General features: G+C 46.8%; 2 protein-coding genes across 2 annotated transcripts in view; one reads left to right on the top strand and one right to left on the bottom strand.

The window, feature by feature from the left end:
- Positions 1-19,114, bottom strand: part of LOC309359720 (low-density lipoprotein receptor-related protein 2-like) — a 96,489-nt gene that overhangs the window by 23,385 nt on the left and 53,990 nt on the right. The window lies entirely within an intron of this gene.
- On the top strand, positions 13,840-17,206 carry CLDN23 (claudin 23). Its single transcript, XM_081895036.1, has 2 exons — positions 13,840-14,067; positions 15,767-17,206. The coding sequence occupies exon 2, from the start codon at positions 15,768-15,770 to the stop codon at positions 16,536-16,538; it is 771 nt and encodes a 256-aa protein (XP_081751162.1). The 5' UTR covers positions 13,840-14,067; position 15,767; the 3' UTR covers positions 16,539-17,206.

Here is a 19,114-nt window from a genome sequence, read left to right as displayed (position 1 = left end):
CCACTGTGGTTGTTTATTTCCTTGACATCTGTCTGGAGGGTGTTCCTGCTATCAAACATTGCTGAAGATTATCCATAACCACCTCTTGAAAGTTATATTTGTTTACTCTTCTATTAAGGGCATGACTAGATGTGGTCGTGGGTGATTAGATCGCCTGAGGATTTTCTTCCCCAAAGGGCAAGTGCAGCTACAGGAAGCTCTCATTGGCCCACCATAGGAAATGAGGCAGGGAGGCCATTTCAGATGGTGATACAGCTAATTCAAATGAATCAACTGGTAAAGAAAGAATCCAGTTAGTGTGAATTCTCCAAATGTGGCCGCCAAGCCACTATCCTATTTTTGCGAGAAGGCAGTGGGTGGGTATAGAGACCTCCTGGCCCACTGCCTTAGAAAGGTCCTCTCATAAAAATATTTGCTGATCACAATCCTAGACTAAAAGTACGTTTCTGAACACAATTCAAAGTGTTGGTGCTGACCTTTAAAGTCCTAATCGGCCTCCGCCCAGTATACCTGATGGAGCGCCTCCACCCCCATCATCCAGACTGGACACTGAGGTCCAGCTCTGAGGGCCTTCTGGCAGTTCCCTCACTGCAAGAAGTGAAGTTACAGGGAATCAGGCAGAGGGCCTTCTTGGTAGTGGCGCCCGCCCTGTGGAACGCCCTCCCATCAGATGTCAAGGAAATAAACAACTATCTGACTTTCTGAAAACATCTAAAGGCAGCCCTGTTTAGGGAAGCTTTTAATGTTTGATATTTTATCACTTCATTATTATTAATATTCTTTTGGGAGCTGCCCAGAGTGGCTGGGGAAACCCAGCCCGATGGGTGGTGTATAAATAATATATTATTATTATTATTATTATTATTATTATTATTATTATTATTATTATTATTACAGTAGTAGCTCTGGTTGCGATCGGGATCTGTTCCAGAGGCCCATTCACAACATGAAAAGAGTGCAACCCGCAGTGGTGCATCTGTGCACACACGGGTTGCGATTCATCACTTGTGCACATGCGCGTGACGTTATTTTGCGCTTCTGTGCATGCGCGAGTGGTGAAACCCGGAAGTAACCCTTTCCGGTACTTCCGGGTCGCCACAGGATGTAACCTGAAAGAATGTAACATGAAGCAAACGTAACATGAGGTATGACTTTATTATTATTATTATTATTATTATTATTATTATTATTATTATTATTATTATTACTACTACTACTACTACTACACAAAGATTACCCACAACTTGCTTTAGACCACAACTTGAGGTCCCCCACCACTTGCTTCAGATCAAATGATTTTAGTGCTAATGCCACAAATCTCTTAACTGCCACCACTGCACTGTGACAAAAGGCATTCCCTGTGAATCCCTGCACTTGATGTGTGCCTGTTCCCAGGGAGAACAACAGATGCATAAACAGGAACTGCAAGGTACAAATTCCTCAACAATCTCCACTGCCACAACACAGCCAATCTTTCGAGGCGGGGAAACAGGAAGCCTGTGAAGAGGTTCCCTGCAGGATACGGACTTGATATTATGAATTATGAGACGAGACGGAGGTGGGAACCCAGGTCAGCTACAGAAACTTGAGCTTTGCTGGCTCAGATGCATTTAAAGCACATCCAATGCACGTTTAAGGCACATGACATCCCCTAAAGAACCCTGGGAACTGTAGTTCCGCCACCACAAAGCTTTAATTCCAGTGCCTCTAACAAACTGCTGTTGCCAGGATTCTTTTTTGGGGGGTTGGAGGGGAGCATGTCCTTTAAATGTGGATTGAGTGTGCTTTAAATTAAATGTATGGTGTGGACCTGCACTGTTAAAGAAGCCCAGCGGCTTTCTTCAGACAGCAGCCAACACAATGCCTCTGGAAAGTCACAAGTGAAGCAGCCTGCTCACATTTACCTCAGAGTATGATACTCAGAGGCATAGCTGCTTCTGAAAACAGAGGCTCCATTTGACTGTAGTGGCTATTGAAGACCTATCTTCCATATCTAATCCTCTTTAAAAAGCCACCTGAGCTTGTGTCTGTCACCACATTTAATTCTCTAAGTTGGTAATCCCCTGTTCAAAGAACTTCCTATTGGCTCAACCTACTGCCCATTCATTTTACTGGGTGTCTTGCCACCTGACCAATGGAGAATATTTTCCTTTGGTCATAATCTATTTAAAGCACAATCATAGGTTCCCTCAAAGAATCCTGGAAGCTGTTGTTTGTTGAGGAGGCTGAGAATTGTAGCTCTGCAATGGGGTTGCCTAAAAACTCTTGGCAACCTAACAAACTACAGTTCCCAGAATCCTTTGAGGGAAGTAATATCTGTTAAAGTGGTATAGGACTGCTTTAAATGTTTAATGTGGATGTGACCTCTGTCTACTTCCTTCACATGGATCTATCCTGCCCTTGACCTGAAATTGGCCAGGGAAGTCCTATTAGTTGTATCATCAACAAGAGTGATCCAGTTAACAGGAACCTGGAATAGGGCCTTCTCAGTTGTGGCCTCTTCACTTTTGAATCTGTTTCTCCCTCAAACAGGCTGCTGTGCTGAGTGGGTTGCAGTGACACCTGAAAACTTCCTTACTTCATCAATCCTTTGAGCACCAGTAGCAGATATTTGTGATTTGCACTTAAATATTTACAAACTGCACTTTCTTAAGAAATATAACAAGGCAGTGTACAACATAAGGACACATGCTACAGTGCTACAATAACATCAGTAAAAACATCAATAACACGTCAATAAATTGGTCAGTTAAAAAAAATCAAATGACAATGTCAATTTGTGTTGTTCTTCAGATAAGTACTATGAGAGAAATGACTACGTACTGGTTTTAGTGATTTAATATTGAGTTAATTGACTCTATTTATCCCTTATGGCATGTGATGTTGTATCACCACCCTGTGACCTTAGGGCGAAGGGTGGGATATAAATTTTAATAATAAACAACATTTATCAGATTTCTCCTTATCTGTTTTCCCCTAAAACTAGAAAGCCCACGGAGCACAGACCTGCAGATATTCTGCTTTAAGAACAACACACCACAACATTGCTGTAACCCAGAGTAACCTGCACTCAGAATCACCACTCAGAATGGTGAAATCCTGCCAGCCATGGATTTCTGCTAGCCGTGAGAAAGCACAAAGAATTAGGGAAGGACTGCCAGCCAGCGATATCGAAGCACGTGCACCATTTCTTAACCTTAGTCATGATCTTTGGCTCCCACATATGGTAGATGTAGAAAGGAAAGGGTGGGTATCTTATGTCGATTAATCACACGCTAATTGCCCAAGAGAGTGCTGAACCTGAGCTTGAAGAAAACCACATTAAAGAGGGAAAAGGTGAAAGGGCCGAGAAAGGCAGCCAGCTTAATCCCAACTAATGTGGTTTCCGTCCTCTTGATTACGTCAAGGACTTCAAGGCCAGCTGTGGTGGCAACTGAAATATACTCGGAGTCGAGAGTGGATTTCATGCTCTTTATTCAGCTCATAGTGGCGAGGAGGAATGGAAGTTCCCCCAGAATGTCTGCTTTATATACATTATTTACACAATGCGCCCCACGTGATTGGCTAATTCTGGGATTCGCCTGTAGGCCAATCAGGTTGCGGATTCACTTCCACCTGAAGCTGGATTGGATGGCTCCTGTGGACCAATCAGGCTGCTGCATTCTGGATCCTATTCAACTCAGTACATAACAGCAACCATTTTGGAGAACCCCCTTCCAATTTAGTTTGATTATTCACCAGTATCATGGAAACAAGCCTTCTGTAGGAAGGTGAGTCAGGCCACTGGTTTCTCTAGGCTGGTACTGTAGACACTGACTAGCAAAGGCCCTTCAGGAATTCAGACAGGAAATCTCTCCCAGCCCTATGTGGAAATGCCTGAGATTGAACATTGCAACCTGCACCATGCTAGACTGGTGGCGGCGGCAGCTGAGGAGGAGCACCGACGAGAGGGAAGGAAGGAGGGAGGGAGAGAAAGTCGCTCCTTCTCTCTGTTGTCACTCACACCAGGCCAGGCTCCTCGTCATCTGCACCAACAGTGATACTGTCTTTGGGGGACAGGAGGTGGGCAGGTATGGAGGACTCCCTGGTCCTGAATGGGGTAACTGTGCCCCTAAAGGGCCAGGTGCGCAGCCTGGGAGTCATTCTGGACTCACAGCTGTCCATGGAGGCGCAGGTCAATTCTGTGTCCAGGGCAGCTGTTTATCAGCTCCATCTGGTACGCAGGCTGAGACCCTCCCTGCCCACAGACTGTCTTGCCAGAGTGGTGCATGCTTTGGTTATCTCTCACTTGGACTACTGCTATGCGCTCTACGTGGGGCTACCTTTGAAGGTGACCCGGAAACTACAACTAATCCAGAATGAGGCAGCTAGACTGGTGACTGGGAGCGGCTGCCGAGACCTACACTGGCTCCCAGTACATTTCTGAGCACAATTCAAGGTGTTGGTGCTGACCTTTAAAGCCCTAAACGGCCTCGGTCCAGTATACCTGAAGGAGTGTCTCCACCCCCATCATTCTGCCCGGACGCTGAGGTCCACGCCGAGGGCCTTCTGGCGGTTCCCTCGCTGCGAGAAGCCAAATTACAGGGAACCAGGCAGAGGGCCTTCTCGGTGGTGGCGCCCACCCTGTGGAATGCCCTCCCACCAGATGTCAAAGAGAAAAATAACTACCAAACTTTTAGAAGACATCTAAAGGCAGCCCTGTTTAGGGAAGCTTTTAATGTTTAATAGGTTATTGTATTTTAGTGTTTTGTTGGAAGCCACCCAGAGTGGCTGGGGAAACCCAGCCAGATGGGTGGGGTATAAATAATAAATTATTATTATTATTACAACTGCCATTTTGGGCCTTCCAAGCTCAAATATGGGAGAAAAGCGTTCTCCGTTTCAAGTCCAAATGGGATAGGAGGAACTTTTGTCCAAAAACGGAGTGACCCCATTTTCCTAGGGATGGGTGGCAATCCTACATGGTGCACAGCACGTGGGAAAAGAGGAGGTGGTTAACCTCTGATCCTGTGCCTTCACCTGGGGATGCTACGTTGAAAGTTTTTTTTTCTTTTTTTAAGTAAAATTGTATGCCTTGTGGGGGCTGTAGGCTTGGGACAAAGACTGCCAGTTGCTGGCCTCTCCTCCTCTGACTGGTCTACCCCATAGCTGTTAACCTTTCCTTTTTTTGCGGGAAATCCCCGTATTCCAGTGCCGTTTCCCGCTGCTATCCCGGATTGTTAGATATCCCGTAGACTGTCCCCAGGACAGGTGAGGCTGCTGATTCGTTATTTTCGAGGCTAAAAAAGGTAAAGGGACCCCTGACCGTTAGGTCCAGTCGTGGCCAACTCTGGGGTTGCGGCGCTTATCTCGCTTTATTGGCCAAGGGAGCCGGCGTACAGCTTCCGGGTCATGTGGCCAGCATGACTAAGCCGCTTCTGGCAAACCAGAGGAGCGCACGGAAACACCATTTACCTTCCCTCCGGAGCGGTATCTATCTACTTGCACTTTGACGTGCTTTCAAACTGCTAGGTTGGCAGGAGCAGGGAGCGAGCAACGGGAGCTCACCCCGTTGTGGGGATTCGAACCACCGACCTTCTGATCAGCAAGTCCTAGGCTCTGTGGTTTAACCCACAGCGCCACCCGCGTCCCTTTTCGAGGCTGTTGATCCCTTATTTTCAAATCTGAAAGTTGACAGCTATGGTCTATCCCGTTCAGCACCCCAGACTTCCTAAGCCCTCCTTAGGAGAACCAAGCCGTCCAAAAGTTCATTCCCTTGCCTGGTATCCATCCACAAATATAATCCCGCGGCCACAAATGTAGCTTATCTTGGCTTGAGCCAAAGCACTGAACTTTCCCGTCTGCTCCCTCTGCTCCTTTTGATTCTCCAGAGTTGGCAGGGCACCAGAAACTAATTGTTTGATTAGTATCGCTAGTAGTTCACTGAACAATTAATTTAACCAATACCAAAAACAAGCCACAAGGCTTTTGCTGCAGGCCACCAAGAAGCATTCACTGACTGGAAGAAATACGGCACTGTTCCAAAACGAGATCTCCGTCAGATCGTGTTTGGGCAGCCCCGTTGCTCTCCTGGGTTTGCCCTTGATCTATGTGCCTATTAAATTTAATTTCCGTTTTCAGTTCACCGTTGCTTTCTTTTCAAGAGCCACAGAGGAATGCTGCTTTTCCAGAACCAGAGGTCTGACAATTCCCCACTTTTGTGAAAATCAAAAACATGCAGGAATATACATGAGTCTGAGGACTAATCTGTGCTATACATTTAAAGTAGTATTATGCCAATTGAAATAGCTATGGCTCCCTCCCAAGAACCATGGGAACTGTAGTTTGTTAAAGGTGCTGCGAGTTGTTGTTTAGTTGTTTAGTCGTGTCCGACTCTTCGTGACCCCATTTAGTCATTTAGTCATGTCCGACTCTTCGTGACCCCCTGGACCAGAGCACGCCAGGCACTCCTGTCTTCCACTGCCTCCCGCAGTTTGGCCAAACTCATGTTGGTAGCTTCAAGAACACTGTCCAACCATCTCGTCCTCTGTCATCCTCTTCTCCTTGTGCCCTCCATCTTTCCCAACATCAGGGTCTTTTCCAGGGAGTCTTCTCTTCTCATGAGGTGGCCAAAGTATTGGAGCCTCAGCTTCAGGATCTGTCCTTCCAGTGAGCACTCAGGGCTGATTTCCTTCAGAATGGAGAGGTTTGATCTTCTTGCAGTCCATGGGACTCTCAAGAGTCTCCTCCAGCACCATAATTCAAAAGCATCAATTCTTCCGTGATCAGCCTTTTTTATGGTCTAGCTTTCACTTCCATACATCACTACTGGGAAAACCATAGCTTTTACTATACGGACCTTTGTTGGCAAGGTGATGCCTCTACTTTTTAAGATGCTGTCTAGGTTTGTCATTGCCCTTCTCCCAAGAAGCAGGCGTCTTTTAATTTCGTGGCTGCTGTCACCATCTGCAGCGATCACGGAGCCCAAGAAAGTAAAATCTCTCACTGCCTCCATTTCTTCCCCTGCTATTTGCCAGGAGGTGATGGGACCAGTGGCCATGATCTTCGTTTTTTTGATGTTGAGTTTCATACCATATTTTGCGCTCTCCTCTTTCACCCTCAATAAAAGGTTCTTTAATTCCTCCTCACTTTCTGCCATCAAGGTTGTGTCATCTGCATATCTGAGGTTGTTGATATTTCTTCCGACAAATCTGCGAGTCGTTAGGAGATGCCAATTCCCTCACACAGGTGCAATTCTCAAAGTAGCTTAACAATCAAACCCTCTTCCCAGGGAATTATGGGAAATGTAGCTCTCTGAGTGGAATTGGGGTCTTCTCTGAGCAGCCTTAATAGACTACGGGATCCTTTGTGAGAAGCCATTACTGTAAAAATGGCAGGATACTGCTTTAGAAGTACTGTGCAGATGGGGCCTGAAACACGAATGTGAGGAAATACTTTGGAAAAAGGAACAGAGGAAGATACTCTATAGTGATTTTCTTTAGCTTAGGGTGTTGTTGTTTTTTAAAGGGTAGACAAAGTAATGCAGGATAAAGTCTCTCAATTTCTATTAGAGATTAAATGGAACTTTCCTATTCAAAAGCAGTCTATCAGGCTGCGTGCACCTCAAAACAGTAAAATAATAATAATCATCTGCAGATCCCATGACAAGAAAAAACTGAAGCTGTGCCCTGAATAAATTATACAAACTAGCACTGTTTTTATAATATGGCATAATTCATGCAACTTCTGCTGGACTCAGGAATGGCAAGGAGTTGCGGAGGGCAGTGAAGCACTCAGCCACGGCCGGATTTAGGTTTGGTGAGGCCTTAAGCTACTGAAGGTAATGGGGCCCTTTATATGCCCTTTGTCAACTACAAATTGTTGCTGTTTTTGTGTGTTGAAGTTATCCTATATGGTAATTTATGGACCTAACAGGTATCTAAAGCCATTTGCACATAACAAAGTATGTATTTTATCAAAGTAATTGTTGAACTGAAATACAATTAAGAAGAAGTATATTAATAGTGAAATTGGGAGAGGGGGCAAGAGAGTGGAGCCCTAAGCTATAGCTTGTTTAGCTTACACAGTGGGCGCTCGGGTTGTGAACGTGATCCGTGCGGGAGGCACGTTCGCTACCCGCGGCGTCCGCAACCTGCAGCGCCGCGTTTGCGCACGCATGGGTTGCGATTTGGCGATTCTGCGCATGCGCAATTTAATGTTTCTGTGCATGCGCTGAAACCCGGAAGTAACCCGTTCCTGTACTTCTGGGTTTCGGCGCGTCCGTAACCCGAAAACGTAACCTGAAGCATCTGTAACCCAAGCTTTGACTGTGTGTAACTCTGGCACTGCACACAGATACTCCCATCAGCCATGACTGTTGGCCATGATGGTTGGGCTGAGCTTTGCCTTGGCAGCTCAGTGAGTAGAGCATGAGACTCTTAGGGTTGTATGTGAAAGCAAAAGATTCCTGCATTGCAGGGGGTTGGACTAGATGCCCCTTGTGGTCCCTTTTAACTCTACAATTCTCCGATTCTATGATGGGAGCTGGAGTACCGCCATGTTTAGAGGATGACAGCTGCGCTCCCTTTAGTGGCGTTTGTGTCCTTGCTCAGACTGCATGCTTCCTTAGCTATGAGTGTTTGCCGAAGAAGTTCCTGCATTGAAGGGGGCTAGACTAGAAGACCTTTAGGAGTCCCTTTCAGCTCCACAATTCTGTGGTTCTGTGTATTTTAAAAATGGGGTATCAGAGTTTTTAGGGGGCAAACCAGGTTGGGATAGCTGGGATAGCAGGCTTGTTGGTTTTGAATGTCTTATGTAGATTTTTTTTCCAATTTTGTTGTTCTGTATGGGACAATGGCAATAAAGATATCATATTGTATCGTATCGAAGCAGGAAGAAGGGGCTGGTGTTTCCCAAGCAAGGAAACTGCTGGTGTTTTCCCCTAGGAAAGTTTGGCAGCAACCAAGTACTTTCCTCCAGAAAGCTGAGTTGATCTCCCATCATAATAAAGGAACTTCACATCTGAAGTCTGAAAATACCCTCATTTGGGAAACCCCAGGGGAATACAATACTATTACTAGAGGAAGGAGAGGACAGAACAGCTTTTGTTCTCTGCCTGCTCATTTGCCTTGTTTCTAACTCCCTCCCAGCTCTCGACCTGATCTGTTCACCAGTAGTTGCTGCCCCTTGCTGGACAATGTGGAAACCTTAATGAAAGTCTTCGATCTGGAAGGCTGGTACCCACCCACTGTTCATCTTTGAACATGTGCCCCAAATACAGTGTATGATGCGTGTAATTTCTCATATTGTACCCTGTTGGGTCAATAAGGATTCTAATCCCCAGGCTGCGGGGGGTGTAGAGGCCTGAGATATTGTCGTTCCACATTCTTTCGACTATCCCAAGGCAGAGGAAAGATTCAGAGGAGGCAATTTCTTGATGCGTCGGTTCATTCTGTGAGCCAGAAGGTCATGCCAGCTGCCCAAAATTCAGAGGGCTTGGGTAAAAGGAAGCTGGATTGGCTTTGAAGGAGGGAGGTGTGATTAAGCCCTCTCTGAGGCTTTCCTATTCTCCACCAGATAAACTAGATACAAGGTGCTCAAGACACCTCCTGTAAGGATTAATGAATGGGGGAAACGGAACAAAAATGGACTGTGGATCAAGGAGTGAGGGAGACATTCAATTCAGTTCATGTTTGGAGGTGAACATACAAAACTTGCACTTTCTGAAACAGTGTGCAAAACTGAAGACAGCTATCCTTTGGACTTTGCACGTGTGTGTGTATACATATACATATACATATACCAATACATAGGTAAAGGTAAAGGGACCCCTGACCATTAGGTCTAGTCGTGACCAACTCTGGGGTTGCGGCGCTCATCTCACTTTATTGGCCAAGGGAGCCGGCGTTTGTCCACAGACAGCTTCCAGGTCATGGGGCCAGCATGACTAAGCTGCTTTTGGCAAATCAGAGCAGCACACGGAAACGCTGTTTACCTTCCCGCTGGAGTGGTACCTATTTATCTACTTGCATTTGACATGCTTTTGAACTGCTAAGTTGGCAGGAGCAGGGACCGGGCAAAGGGAGCTCACCCCATCACGGGGATTTGAACCGCCAACCTTCTGATCAGCAAGTCGTATACCAGCGTCCCTATACCAGTACAGCATATACTGTACACACACACGCACACAGCGTGAGCGTGTGTGTGTGTGTGTGTATATATATATATTACCAGGGAAAATTGTGCATAGAAATAAATATATTAGCGGAAATAACACAGAAATTTAGTGGAAATTGCTTGCAAGAAATGTGTACATGAATAACAATAATTTATTTATATGTAAAAGCTGCATATGTAATATGTGGTAGTAAAAACTGCATGTGCACATTAGTTTATCTGGATAAATTTGAACCAAAATGTTGATGACTTTTCGCAAGGATTTAAACTAAATAAATCACAAACTGCCCCGGAACGAAGAGAACTGAAACTGACAGGTCCTCCCATCCCAGTTTAGAATAAGGTTTGGGGTGGGGGAATTGATTACTGTATTGGTAATGGATCAGCTAATTTAAGAACTGATTCGGGTGGTCTGTGTTGGAGGTGAAAAACTTTTGTTTCATGTGATGAGGTTGGGAAATTAATCAGCCTGCTCTCTGTGAAATGTAAACTCTAGTCATTACTTCTAGATGTGCAAAATTTAGTTACGTGCAAATTTTGTACAAATGTGTGCTTATGGACATGGGAATAGGAGAAACCCTAAGCAGAATGGCGGAATCTTAACTGACAGCTGTTAAAAGGGGGTTGATTTGTTTTTGCGTTGTCTTTGCCTACCCCCTAGTGGCCTCCAATGGGAGTGCAGCCATTTCAAGCCCTCAACAAGGCTCATCCTCACATTGTGTTTCTTCCCCCACCTTGACTGCCTCATACCCTCCAACATTTCTCCGATGAAAACAGGGACATCCTAAGGAAAAGCAGGACATTCTGGGCTCAAATCAGAAACCAGGACGGCTTCTGTAAATCCAGGACTGCCCCTGGAAAATAAGGAAACTTGGAGGGTCTGTTACCCCAGTTTGGCAAAAAAGGAAGAAGCACCCCTTTTCAGTTGTTGCCATTAAAATCTGGACATCATTAGATTTACACCCGCCCCCCAAAGGGCTATATCACTCCCCTCTGAAGTTGGGATGCAAGAAATGTCCCGCAGTGTTAGCTGCACCAGCAAGCGACAGGTGGCTTCTGTTTCCATGCTCTTTTAGTGACCTGGGAAAGCCTGTGACAAACACAGCAAGTTCTGTCCCAATGGCTATGCATGCTCTGAATTTTTGAAATGCTCCTGGGATACCCTGAACTTAATGTAACTAATTGCTTCTGCAACAGATTTTAGGGACCGCCACTGGGTGAATTTGGATGGGTGGTAGTGGCGCTGTGGGTTAAAACCACTGAGCCTAGGGCTTGCCGATCAGAAGGTCGGCGGTTCGAATCCCTGCAGCGGGGTGAGCTCCCGTTGCTCGGTCCCTGCTCCTGCCAACCTAGCAGTTCGAAAGCACATCAAGTGCAAGTAGATAAATAGGTACCACTCCGGCGGGAAGGTAAACGGTGTTTCCGTGCACTGCTCTGGTTCGTCAGTAGTGGCTTGGTCATGCTGGCCACAGGACCCGGAAGCTGTATGCCGGCTCCCTCGGCCAATAAAGCGAGATGAGCGCCCCAGAGTCGGCCACGACTGGACCTAATGGTCAGGGGTCCCTTTACCTTAGTATCTTACACACTCTGACTCAAGAGAGGTCACAGTAAAGAGAAATATGAACAGGTCTACTTCCACCCTTGAGGGAGTTCCAGAATCTGGACAACATGCAGAATCTGGACAACATGCTCAGTGGAGCAGGATATCGCCAACATGTCACTCCACAGTTGAAATGATTGCACTGGCTACCAGATAGCTGCCGGGTTCAAGGTACTGATTTTGGCATATAAAGGCCAATACAGATTGGGACCGTGACACCTGAAATAACTTTAATAATCATTTTATTATTTGTTACCCCAGCCACTCTGCATGGCTTCCAGCATATACAGAAACATAATAAAACTTCAAACATAAAAAAACTCCCCTAAACAGGGCTGCCTTCAGATGTCTTCTAAAAGTCAGACAGTTGTTTATTTCCTTCACATCTGACGTGCCATGGGGCAGGCACCATGAAGGTCCTCTGCCTGGTTTTTACCGAGAAGGTCCTCTGCCTGGTTCCCTGTAGCTTCACTTCTCAGAGTGAGGGAACCACCAGAAGGCCCTCGGAGGTGAACCTCAGTGTCCTGGCTGGGCAATGGGGATGGAGACGCTCCTTTGGGTATACTGGGATGAGGCTGTTTAGGGCTTTAAAGGTCAGCACCAACACTTTGAATTGTGCTCAGAAATGTCCTCGGAGTCAATGTAGGTCTTTTAGAACCGGTATTATATGGTCCCGGCAGCCGCTCCCAGTCACCAGTCTAGCTGCTGCATTCTGGATTAGTTGTGGTTTCTGAGTCACTTTCAAAGGTAGCCCCACACAGAGCATTTTGCAGTGGTCCAAGCGGGAAATAAGCGCCCCTTATATACCCAGAGGACGATTGCGCTCTGCAGGTGAAGGCTTCTTGTGGATATCATGTTAGGGGCCTTGTCTAAAGGTTTGCAGCCATCTAGAGTTACCTACTCACGGGGGGGGGGGGGGGAGAGAACTTGGCCTGTTCTTGTGACTGCAATGGCAAAGAATGTGCAGAAACAGGAAGCAAGTAAAGCTATTGCTACTGACTTCAGATCCAGCTGCTCTTATAGGCACAGCTACATTGGCTAGTTGAAAACCAAATAAAACCTGTGAGAGAAACTGGTGGGATGAAGAAATTAAAGCACCTTAAAGGAATCTTATTCTTTGGCAATCACTCAGACGAGTAAGATTGGGTAGGACCCTGCTGTGTCTGTCTGTCTGTCTGTCTGTCTGTCTGTCTGTCTGTCTGTCTATCTATCTATCTATCTATCTATCTATCTATCTATCTATCTATCTATCTATCTATCTATCTCCATATCCATTACTGGCTTGTCCTTTAAAAATAGAATAAAAAATGAATCGAGAAGCATGTTTATTCTTATATAATTGAGATAGTCTTCTTCTTTGGCAATCACTCGTAGCCAAGATTGTCTTCCATGAACACGGTCTTAACAGTGAGTTACAGTACGGTCTTAACAGTAAGTGACCTTGGAGGCCAATTCTGGTTCCATACATCCTTCCACAGTGGGGACATGGGTTTCCGGGTGGGAGTTGATCACGGTGAGGGTTTGCCAAGCATGCCTTCCTCTTAGCACGTTTCTCCCTTTCATCCTGAGTTCGGGTGTCTTCAAAGTCCATGGCACCTTTGGTACAGGCTGTTCTCCAACTGGAACACTCGCAGGCCAGTGTTTCCCAGTTGTCGGTGTTTATACTACATTTTTATACTACCTACACCAAAGCACAAAGGACTTTGGTTTCTAACATGGCCAGTTGTTTATGCAGCTCTTTTCAATGTATTTGTCCTGCCCCAGGGCATTTCACGTTTCCCCCTCCCTTTCTCTCAAAGGTAATTAATTAAGAGCATCCAGATTGCTCCGTGTACACAGCTTCACCTGTGCCTCTCCGGGTTTTGCCACCCAGTTCCTAGAACCACCTTTCAAAAGATCTGCCGTGTCGATTTGTATGTGTTTATTGCTTTGGTGTGCTGTTACCTAAGCAATAAGAGCCAACCTTTATTCAGGACAATAAAAGCCACCGCCTTCATCCTTAAGCACGATCATCACACGGAAACAGGTGCGGCTCCAAAGTTGCTCAGAGCCAGCCCCACCTTCCTGAAGTCACTGACTTGGCATCACCTGTAACGGCAACCCTTTCCTGATTCCGCGGTTCCACTTCTGTTTCCTCTCCCCTCCCTTTCTTCCCCATAAAATGCTACCCAGAACAAGCTCAGCAGCAGCGCTAGCCTGGTTTCTCTGTACACACAGAAGTTTCGGTCATACTAGCCAGTTTCTTTTAACCGGGCACACGGCAGGGAGAGAGCGAGCAACGGTTGCAGCAGGCGTTGTCTGCAGCAGGACAGGTAAACAGCTGCTTCTCCCTTGATATCTGTATCCAAGCCAGGGCTAAATACAGGATTTGGCAGGTGGGTGGGGAGAGGGAGGGACAGTTCTCCTAAGCCATCAGCTTAAACCTGGAATAAGGATAGATCCCACGAACCAGGAATTGTCTCCCACTGCCTGTGACCTTTTTGAGTGCTGTATGACAACAGTATCACTGCTTAGGCGATTAATAATTTGCTGGTTGAGTGGAGGGAGGATCAGGTGAGAGCGTGGACTTGAGGTCCTCTAGAGGCTGACCTGAGCAGAGGGATAAAAGCTCACTCCCTCTAGCCAAGGCAGGAAAGGTCTTCTTCAAGGTTTGAAGTTATTTTTTAAAGGACAGGATGTTCCTTTAAAACACTGGAATCCTGGGCTACAAAACAGCTCTTGGAAGGAACAGCAGGTCCCTTGGGACTTCTGCCTCTGCGGATCTGGGCCGCAGCTTCTCCAGCTGCGCTCTTCATGGGTTTCCTTGCAAGCTTAGTCGGATCTTCCCCAAATGTAACTACTTTCCCGCTGTGAATCTTCTCTTTAGTCTGTGTCCTGGGCAGCTGTCTACCAGCTCCACCTGGTACGCAGGCTGAGACCCTACCTGCCCGCAGACTGTCTTGCCAGAGTGGTGCATGCTCTGGTTATCTCCTGCTTGGACTACCGCAATGCGTTCTATGTGGGGCTACCTTTGAAGGTGACCCAGAAACTACAGCTAATCCAGAATGCAACAGTTAGACTGCTTACTGGGAGTGGCTGCCGGGACCATATAAATGACACCGGTCCTGAAAGACACTGGCTCCCAGTACAATTCCGAGCACAATTCAAAGTGTTGGCGCTGACCTTTAAAGCCCTAAATGGCCTCGGCCCAGTATACCTGAAGGAGTGTCTCTACCCACATCGTTCAGCCAAGACACTGAGGTCCAGGGCCGAGGGCCTTCTGGCAATTCCCTTATGGTGAGAAGTGAGGTTCCAGGCAGAGGGCCTTCTTGGTAGTGGCGCCCACCCTCCCATCAGATGTGAAGGAAAAAAACAATTATCCAACTTTTAGAAGACATCTGAAGGCAGCCCTATTTAGGGAAGTTTTTAATGTTTGATGTTTTATCATGTTTTTAATATTCTGTTGGGAGCCACCCAGAGTGGCTGGGGAAACCCAGCCAGATGGGCAGGGTAAAAACAATAAATTATTATTATTATTATTATTATACGGCTGTAGATGTGTTCTGCAGCAGACTTTGTGTGGCGTATTTTTCGCTCTATAAGACGCACCAGAACACAAGATGCACCTAGTCTTTGGAGAAGGAAAACAAGAAAAAAAATATTCTGAATCTCAGAAGCCAGAACAGCAAGAGGGATCGCTACACAGTGAAAGCAGCAATCCCTCTTGCTGTTCTGGCTTCTGGGATAGCTGTACAGCCTGCATTCGCTCCATAAGACGCACACACATTCCCCCTTACTTTTTAGGAGGGGAAAAGTGAGTCTTATAGAGCAAAAAATACGGTATATGATGCCTGGCTGGCACCACACAGCCAAGCAGAACGTAAACTAGCTTTCTTCTCAGGACGGAGCAATCCCATAGCAGATATATAAGGACCTGAGCAAGTAAACCAAGGTTGTTTTCTGAGAGCAAGTGGTTTTTCAGTCACCTGTCTGTACCCATAACACTTCTGTCTGTCTTGTCGCCTGGCGCAGAATGCGGACGCCGACCGCCATGATCGTGGGCATCGTCCTGGGCCCCTGCGGCCTCGTCCTGAACCTGACCAGCACTCTGGCTCCCGCCTGGAGGGATTTGAGCCGTATCCCTGACCAAGCCTACGACATGATCCAGCACCAAGGCATCTGGGACATCTGCAACGAGTTTCAAAGCACCCAGAAGACTCAGTGCAACATCAAGGACACGCTGGGCTACTTCTCCCACCAGACTGTGCAAGTCGCCAAAGGGCTGATGCCATCCTCTGTGGCCGTCACGGTCCTGGGGTTGGTTGTGGCCTCGCTGGGCGTTCGCTGCTGGCAGGATGTGCCCCGGTACCTGCTGGCTGGGCTGGGCGGCCTGCTGCTCTTTGTTTCCGGGCTGCTTAGCCTGATCGCCGTCTCCTGGTACAATCACGACATCCAAAACCTTCCCATCACAGCCGGCAGTAGCCTAGGGGTGGGTTACTGCCTGGTGCTAGGCTACTTAGGGAGCTGCCTGGAGATAATTGGGGGCTTCTCCCTATCGCTCAGCTTTGCTCAGTGCTGCAAGGAGCGCCAGCTGAAGAAAGCAGCTATGGATTACAGCTACCCACCCAGCAGTCAGAGGGTCCCAGCGACCACGGCTGCCATTTCTCCCTCCTTTGGCAACACAGAGCTCCAAATGGACTATTACAGGACTCCAACCCCCAGGTCTTACACTAACCCCCAGGATGTACTGGAAAGTGAACACCCCAGTAACTGGAGCAGGTTTCCCTGCGATTCTGATTTATAGCCCTAAGCTGGGACACTCTTGCAAGGAATGAGCTGCAGAAAGATTCCTTCTGGAACTCTGCTCGGAAAACAAAGATACCCAGTGCGGAAAGTTTGCCTACAATTTTAATTCCAGCAAAGACCTTTTCCTACCTCTTTCGCTCGTGAATCCAGCAGGTGCCATAGCCCTAAACTGCTACAGATTCTGGTTCTACGCTTTTCTTTTCGCTTTCTCTCAGGTTAAACATTATATTAAGACAGTAATTAAATCACTCTTGCATGAGGAAGCGATAGGGAGTTTGAGCGGTCCTCTTCACTGTGCAATTTCGGGGATTGGGGAGGGGCTTGCAGGGCAGCAAGCACAATTGTTTTATTGCTTTTGCACACATTTACTTGAAGAGTGCCCCAGAGCTTTGTTAAGCAAATGGACAAGATGGTTTTTTGCACACTGGGTGAAAGCTGAAAATTCAGGACCCTGGAATATCCTGGAGTGGGGGCAGGGCTCCTCTGCAGCAACGGACCTGCTTTCATCCCCCTGCGCCACCACCTTCTGTTTACTAAATTGGTAAGAGACCAGGAATCTATCATCCCTCAGGGTTTGACTGTACTCTCAAAGAGATGCCTTGTTTTCCTATTTACAGATGGATACATAAAAATGCAATATGCACGGAGTAAAAGTTATATTTTGTATGGTGATTTATACGGCATCACTAGCTGAATCTTGCCTTCGGAAAACGCACCTTACCCCTCAAGTGTTTACTTCAAAAGGATCGCTTGATTCGCAGCACATTTAAAGCATCTCTTTACCCACCCCTCCACCAAATAATGTTGGGAACTAACTTAAGGGTGCCGATAATTGTAATTCTCTGACTGATAAAGTACAATTCCCAGGATTCTTTGAGTGGGTGGGGAATGTGCTTTAAATTCATAGTGTGTAAATAGCCCAAGTCCTTCCTTTCTACATGCACTCATTTTCTTAAAACGGCCGCCTATCAGAATAAGCAACAGGTATTTGGTTGGAGTATGTGGAATGTTTTCCTAGGAGAGAGAAAACATGTTAGGAATGCATGATAGGGGAATGAGTTAATGCATGGTGGTTTAGCACATCTGAGCTATGTGTCTTAGAGTGTATTAGAGATGTGGGTGGCACTGTGATCTAAACCACTGAGCCTCTTGGGCTTGCCGATCAGAAGGTTGGTGGTTCAAAACCCCACGACGGGGTGAGCTCCCGTTGCTCTTTCCCAGCTCCTGCCAACCTAGCAGTTCGAAAGCACGCCAGTGCAAGTAGATAAATAGGTACCACTGTGGCGGGAAAGTAAGTGGCATTTCCGTGCGCTCTGGTTTCCGTCACAATGTTCCGTTGCGCCAGGAGCAGTTTAGTCATGCTGGCCACATGACCTGGAAAGCTGTCTGTGGACAAACGCCGGCTCCCTTGGCCTGAAAGCGAGATGAGCACCACAATCCCATAGTAGCTTTTGACTGGACTTAACCACCCAGGGGTCCTTTACCTTTTCACCTTTTAGAGTGCACACTTTAATTGCCATGCCCCCCCCCCAAAAAAAATCAAGGAAATCTTCATTAAGTGTGGTATTGAGAGTTCTGTTGCAGAACCTCTGCAAGTGGTACAACAGTATGGCTGTTCCTGAATCAGAAGAGCTTGATTACATTAGCTCAGGCACTGGTGCATTCAAGGCTGGATTACTGCAATGCATGCTATGGGGGGCTTCCCTTACACTAGGATCGGGAAACTGCAACTGGAGCAGAATGAGGCCCAGTCAGTATACAACATCTCTACACTGGTGGTCTATTTCCTACCATCCAAGTTCAAGGTATTACATATATTATATGTATATAAGGCTCTTAGTTATATATTAACAGACCTTCCAAGTGTCTCTATTTTCCAGGGGCAGTTCTGAATTTACAGAAGTTTTGTCAGTGCTTCAACAACAGATGGCAACGATTTTAGAAGCAGACCTGCTGGTGCCTTTAGGTCCGCGTTTCCTAAACTTGGGTCTCCAACTACAACTCTCATCGTGCCTAGCTAGCAGGAATTGTAGGTGCATGTTTGGAGACTTAGAGCAGGGATCGCCTTAATTTATTCAGAGTTCATTTTCTGCAAGTGAGAAGAATCCCTGTTCCCCCCCCTTCTCCTTTTTCCTGTGACTGCCATGCAATGTGTTAATATTTTACCAGTTTATACACTATTTGCACAGCAGGCATAATACATTCACAAGGAAGAAGCAGACTATGTCCTGTTTTGTTTTTAAAGCATTTGGAAAAAAAGCATTTACCGTATTTTTCGCACCATAGGGCGCACCCAGTTTTTAGGGGGGGAAATCAAGAAAAAAATATTTCCCCCCCCCCAGCCCCAAAGAGCAGCGTACAGGCTGCATACAACCTCTCCCTGCCAGAGGGGTTGTGCGCAGCTATGGAAGAAGGCAAGGCAGCGAGTGGGATGGAACCCGCTCGCTGTTTTGGCTTCCCCTTTAGCCCCGTGCAGCCTCTCCTTGCTGGGAGACGCTGCGCAGGGCTAAAGAAGCCATAGCCCCATGCAGCCTCTCCTTGCCGGAGGGGTTGTGCGCAGCTATGGAAGAAGGC

Source organism: Podarcis melisellensis, assembly GCF_964234715.1.
Source record: "Podarcis melisellensis genome assembly, chromosome: 17".
Taxonomy (NCBI): domain Eukaryota; kingdom Metazoa; phylum Chordata; class Lepidosauria; order Squamata; family Lacertidae; genus Podarcis; species Podarcis melisellensis.
Note: the sequence above shows the minus strand (reverse complement) of the source record. Positions and strands in the feature narration are given on the sequence as shown.